Here is a 6997-nt window from a genome sequence, read left to right as displayed (position 1 = left end):
TTTGTTGTGTGGCTTGTGCTATAGGAGACTAATGTTCGGTTTAAAGAAAGCAGTCTTCTGGGATTTGGCACCGACATGCAAGGTGCCAAATCCCAGAAGACTGCTTTCTTCATAGTCACCGCCGTGGAAATCTCAAATCTTGCATAATGTTCGGTTCATATGTGGTCTTATACAATATGCCATTGTGGCGAGTTAAGAGGGCGTGTCTATACAAATCATGGTTATGTCGAAAAGAGTGTTCCTGTGATTGTCTTCGTAGGTTTCTAGTTCATCTATCAATTTTCTGCATTGTTTATTTACATAAATTTTATATTTATTTGTATAAATATAAATATTTTCTGTTCTAATGCGAACCTTTTTAGTGCGATCTATTTTGTCCTTCTATTTTTTTCCATAGTGACGCAAGTTTATTAATACGATGTTCTGCGGGTAAGTATTTTCACGCGCTCACATTTTCATAATTATATAATTAAATCAATACATGATCTAATCCATTCCTCTATTATATATGTTGATAGAAACACACATCTCGCCGGTCACGGTAGCCGAGCGGTCTAAGCATGTACTGTCTTCGCTCGCTCGGAAGCCGGGATCGTGGGGTTGAATCCCACTCAGGGCATGGATGTTTAGTGTTTGTGTATATATGTGCGTTTTTCTGTGCGTGTGTGTGCGACGAGCTGATCACCCGACCAAGGTGTCCTACCGTGTGTCTAAGATTAGTAAACCGAAGTGGAACGGAGAGTTTCATGGAGGCAGGCCAAAGCCCAAATTGGGGCTGTAGCGCCAAAGAAAAAAAACATCTTCACTCAGCTGGAACGTATTAATTAAACCAATAGTATTATATGTCGAAGTATTATTTTTTTTATTGCTAGTGGGGTGGGACTAAGTCCCTTGTACTGCGGCCACTTCTGGCCTATTGTACCAGCCCCAGATGATAGGCGAGGGTGAGTGTGGAGCAATTGGTGGAATGAAGATTGGCAGGAGAAACCGAAGTACTCGGAGAAAACATACCCCAGCGGCGCTTTGTCCACCACAAATCCCACTTGACCAGACCCCGGGATCGAACACGGGCCGCCGCGGTGGGAAGCCAGCGACTAACCGCTTGAGCTATGGCACGGCCATATATGTCGAAGTAACTTTTAATTAGTTAAGAAGTTTTATTTTTCACTATTATTTTAAGATATATGAACCTAATACAGACACACGTATTGCTAATATATACAGTGTTTCCAATTAATGTTGATGAAATCTCTGATGATGGCCAAGACATGCCGAAACATGTAAGGTAATTTGTGTATTCAGAATAAACCGGTCCAATCTGAATGGATATACAGAGTGTAAATAAATATATATTAAACCCTCTGTGGTAGATAGATGGATTCAATCTGACCATGTAGGTCGTTCAACCGTCGAGGAAACCTGGTAACAGCGCTGATGGGGCTCAACATTCCCCACAGATTGCTGCTGCAACTGCCGATAGCGCAATGAGTCATTAGCGCTGATAAACGCGCACGCTCTCGCTAGCGCAGTGCGGATGGAACGTTTCTCCGCGACTACTGTGCCCCTCACCGCTAGCGAGAGTGCAGTCCTCTTGCTGATACCCTCACATCAGTTTCTGTACATGCACACATGTATAAGAATAGTGTAAGAAGATAACACAAACTTACCTTGCTTTATAACAGGTGCTCAAAGTGACCCCTTTCTGCTTGCAAATATCCCTCACAACGTACAAATAAATTATGCGACTTTTTCTGAAGCTGGTCCACGGTAATTGAACCAATTACGCGTGTTATTTCATTCTGCAGAGATTAAGTGGTGGCACCTTAGTGCCAAACGGAAGCGTTTCCTGATATGGGCGTATTAACAAAATATGATCAGACTGAAACCATCTATCTGTAACAGAGCAGGGCGACATGTTAATTTACACTCTGTATAATTCTTACATACTAATATATGTTGTCACGAACAAGATACATATAGTCGTGATATATACGTACATTCTTTTCTGAATGCATGTGCATTTACTGGAGTGAAAAGTGCTTCGAAGAGAAGTTATAGAGGAAAACTGAAACAGACATTTCATACCGAATACACACTCTACGTGGGGCGCACGGATATAGGGATAATTACAAGGAAATTATTTCTGAGCTGAAGAAAGCAGTTTTCTGGGATGTTGCGCCTGCTCACGCTGGTTCGCTCGTGGATATCCACTCCCCCATATGCCTTCATGGGGTAGTGCTTAATTAGTTAAACACAGGGACAACTTTATCTTTTACTTTAAAAATGATAAATTGTATGGATTAGATCTAAAAAATTGGGATGGCTCAGTTTGTATAGCGACGGGCTGTGGGCTGAGCGGCTGGGGTTCGAATCCTGGCAGGTACAGAACGGCTCTGTGGCCCACCCAGACTCCTATCCAAAGGATACCTTCAGCAATATCCCCTGAGATATATTGGCCGAGGCGTGAAGCTGACCACTTGCCTCATTTAGTACCGAGGTCAAGAATTGTGGAGCTATACCTCCTCCCCGCCATATTTCTTAATGTCGTCGTGCTTAATTAATTAAACGCAGGATCAGCTTTACCATGGATTGTATCTATCTGGCTCAGAAAAGGGTCTAGTGGAGAGTTCTTGGTGACATGATAATGAAGCTTAGAGTTCTGTACAGGAACAACAAGATCTTGAGTTGCTCAGAAAGTATTACTTTCTCAAAAAGGGGCTCTGCTCTGTGAGTTGCTTTAGGGCTGAGGTCTGATGTTATGTTTGCTGGCAGAATAAAGCTACGCGCACAATTAAAGTTCCTAGCGCATTCTGGCGGCATTATTACTGTACTACTTTGTACTGTGTGCTGAAACCTACATCGGAAATGGTGCTCATATCGACTGGCTCCATGTTCGGGCCGACCGGTAAACCAGTGATAACTGAAGTGGCATGGGAAATCCCAATGCACAAATAACCTATATACCGACATTGTTTGTTTTAAATTGGTTGGGTTAACGAGATTCGTGGTAGTGTTTTACCGCCCACAAAACCGACGTAACCCAGCCTTTGTGATCATTGATATTCTACAGATCGACATTTTTAAATTTTGAGTATCAAGTCAATGGTTTGATTTCGAACGCAATAAAAAATAGTTCGTGAAAACAAAAATGAAGTGCATTATAAAACACGGATCAGGTGCTGACGTTTTCATGCGGATATTTTGCAAATGAGATTTTGTATGCGTTTTCGCAGCATCATTGGACTCGGCGTTCATTTATTGGAGACACAAGTATTTCTGCGAGCTTATATGCGCTAAAATATCGCACTGCAGACGGTCGGATTATATAGTTAACCTGTTTCATTAAATATCCATCACATTCATTGGATTTATTCACGCCTTCTTTTACAATCTCTCTTAATCACAATCAATTATAGATTATCGCTGACCTTCCCACTAGGTCACGCTCTATTGTTATTCTCTTTCTCCGTTGAGCTCCCTCAATTCTGATTTCCCCTGTACTATTTATAACCCTTCGGCACGGACCTTAAAGAAAACACCGTCTTCTGTTGTCAAGAATGAGTGTGTATTGGCCCGTTACCTAGCAATGAATGTCCTATTGTTGAGAACGTATTATTTGGGAATGTATTTACCCAGCCGTTGCCCAGTAATTGGCATATGTGTCACAATACTCTCTTCCCCACTACGCGTAGGTCTAAAATGTACCGGATCTAAAAGTAAAATGGCTAACGTTGATACCATTGTTCCATATATTTCTTTTTGTTTTATTTCAGAAAGAATTATTTGCTTCCAAAGTCGAGAGCGCGTCCGACTCCAACCGCGAACGTAAAATGTCGTCCTCTTCAACCGGAAGTATGAAAAATAAATGGTTGAAAGCGTTCAAGAGTCTGAAGACTACGAGTACTCCAAGCAACGGCGCAGTCAACAAAGAATGTGAAAAGTAAGTACGATGAAATTGAACTCATTTTCTTATACATGCTTTTAGAAGTGTCATGACATTTTATGTTTCAGTCGTATCCATTTTTTTGGCAAGTAACAACATCCTCCATACAGTTCCAGACAATAAAACGAAGTGCTATATTTCTTCATGAACACTGGCGGCGTTTCTCTTGTCACCCTGTCCTTCTCAAAATCATGTGATCAGTACATATCATTATCCATATAACGCGGGATAGTTTATATAAATGTCACATATTCGGTAGGCTCTCAGTTCAGATGATGCCTCGAAAAGTCTCTTTGACTGAAATATCTGGCGGATTCTCTCGTTTCTTCCGTGAAAATGGTTGATTTGTAAATGTGATGCAACCGTCTTCCTTGGAAATGGTTGATTTGTAAATGTGATACAACCGTCTTCCGTGGAAATGGTTGATTTATAAATGTGATGCAACCATCTTCCGTGGAAATGGTTGATTTGTAAATGTGATGCAACCACCCTCCGTGGAAATGGTTGATTTTTAAATGTGATGCAACCATCTTCCGTGGAAATGCTTGATTTGTAAATGTGATGCAACCATCTTCTGTGGAAATGGTCGATTTTTAAATATGATGCGACCATCTTCCGTGGAAATGGTTGATTTGTAAATGTGATGCAACCATCTTCCGTGGAAATGGTTGATTTGTAAATGTGATGCAACCATCTCCCGCGGAAATGGTTGCTTTTTAAATACGGAGCAACTGTCATCGTAATGCCGATTACTTTACATTTTCCATTAGACAACCGGGCTGTGAGAACATTTGCAAATAACAGGGGCCTAAGAAACAAGAGACTGTAGAAAATTTTATAGTGGGAAGCTTTATAATTAACATTCCTCATCAAATATTATTAGGGCATCAAATTAAAGATTGCTGAAACATGTAGCACGCATGCAGAAATTAAAACTTCCTACTAATCTTAATTCGGAATACTGAGGGCAGAACATTACTTTGGAAACTTACAGGTAGTTTGGAGGATAATATTAAAATATATCTTAATATTATTAGGTTGAGGGCGTGGTTTGGATCCATATGGCTTGAGATCGAATTCAGTGACTGTCTCTTGTAAAGACGACATTGAATCACCAAGTTTCAATAAAGGCGCGAAATTTCTTCTGACCAACTGTTACGTTATCACTATTGGCTGCTCGAAGGGGGAAATACCTTTCTGGCTTGAGAAAGGCGTATGATGATATGTGGCACAATTATCACACAAGTATTCAAAATCGTAACGTTTTTCACTATATGAGAAGCGTGCGTGTAACTCCTTAAGGATTTTCAGTTTCGTTTATCATTAATTATTGTCTGGTTTTGTGGAAGTGTAGGTATTTATATAATAAAGAAGAGATGACTTTTCTTACAATTGGTTTCTTGCTTGTGTTGCTTTATTTTAATGTCTTTGAGGGCATAACTATATGAAGAATTCAGTTATCAGATTTATTACACCAAACCATCAGTTTGGCGCATGATTCGCGGATTAACACTAATTATTATGGTATATGAGCTAAATCCATCAGTGTCATTCAAGCTTTCACATCGGCACTACTCTGTGCTTCTCTCATGACACCACTAATTTGTCCCTTACTACCCAGACTTCAAGTGTTGGACTTGGAGAAGCAAACATGTTGCTATTTAAGTGTGACATAACTGGAAACAATACGCAATAATAGCCGAATCATGAATTGTTATTGCAGGATATTCATAGCACTACAGCGCGTTATAATTTTGAATGGGAAAAGTTTCACATCATCATAACCTTATATCTCTGTCTCACTCTGCCATACTAACGGTCACTCATCCGTGCTCTTATTTGATTCCCAACTTCAGTAAAGGTAACTTAACCGAGCCGACCGAGTCAAGCCGTCAGAAACATTATGAGTAGCATGAACGAGCATTTTGTGAAATGGATCACAGGAATGTTTTAAAAGGAGATTTAACAAGTTGAAGCTAACGTACTGTCCGTGCATGATGGCATCAAAAGATCTTTCTGAAATCATTGTTGTGTAAACTACCAGTATGTTGCATAATTGTTACCCGTTTACTTGCATTTTATTTTGTTTGTAATATAAAGTGTTCTTTTATACAGTCATGCGCTCTGCTCTATTTAACAAACGTGACATATGATTCCTAACAATACCAACACCTAATACAGTATTTTTTCTATAATATTAACTCTTAAGCCTCACGTATACGGGTCGAGAAACCAGTCGAGATTTCTCGCAGTTTAAATCGATCGAGACAGTTCGGAACGAATTATATGCACAACATCTGCTACATCGAGGACAACGCCGTACGCTGATGGAGTGAACGACATATGCACATAGACAGGGGCAAACGTGACAGCAACAGAGGGCTTACACATTGAAACAACAGGCCGCCGAAACAAAGAAAAAGTACGGTAGAACTGTACGAGTATACTGTTTGGACAAGTGGACAACGCCTTAGAGAGGTGTAGGAAATGTGCAAAATTGAAGAAGAGTAATTCAAATTTAAATTCAAATTTAAAAATTCTATTGAAATTTTAGTTAATTGCAATAGAAAGTGAGTCACAGTGTATGGTGAACTGATTAATGTTATGTAAGATTTGAGGCTTTCACGGCGGTGACTATGAAGAAAGCAGTATTATGGGATTTGGCACCGTGTATATGTGGTGTTAACCGACGTTCCTCCGAAACGTCGGTTAACACCACATATACACGGTGCCAAATCCCAGAAGACTGCTTTCTTCATGATTAATGTTAGCTGGATCGTAACCGCAACATTAACATGGAACAATATGGAAGTGAAATGTATGACTAATGTTCAACAGTTTTGGAGAATTGAGTGCCTTATGATGGCCGATTGGTGCCGAAACATATGGCAAGAAATAAAGTGCTTGCACTGTTGATGGATCTGTAATACAAACATTCTGTGTGAATGCATGGGAATCGTTTCACACATTCTTGTAATTCGAGAAGTTCTCAGCTCATATATGAAAAATCTGAGGGGCGGATTTGCGTCAATAACTCATTTACTTTGTAAAAAA

The 6997-nt window shown here is 40.0% G+C and overlaps 1 protein-coding gene across 2 annotated transcripts in view; it reads left to right on the top strand.

Moving 5' to 3' along the window:
* Positions 1-6997, top strand: part of LOC111874632 — a 627779-nt gene that overhangs the window by 507304 nt on the left and 113478 nt on the right. For both annotated transcript variants that reach the window (XM_033755536.1, XM_033755537.1), the window contains exon 11: positions 3774-3940. In XM_033755536.1, the coding sequence (XP_033611427.1) occupies positions 3774-3940 (167 nt within the window). The remainder of the gene's footprint in view (positions 1-3773; positions 3941-6997) is intronic.

The sequence above is a fragment of the Cryptotermes secundus genome, unplaced genomic scaffold, assembly GCF_002891405.2.
Source record: "Cryptotermes secundus unplaced genomic scaffold, Csec_1.0 scaffold20, whole genome shotgun sequence".
Classification (NCBI taxonomy): domain Eukaryota; kingdom Metazoa; phylum Arthropoda; class Insecta; order Blattodea; family Kalotermitidae; genus Cryptotermes; species Cryptotermes secundus.
Note: the sequence above shows the minus strand (reverse complement) of the source record. Positions and strands in the feature narration are given on the sequence as shown.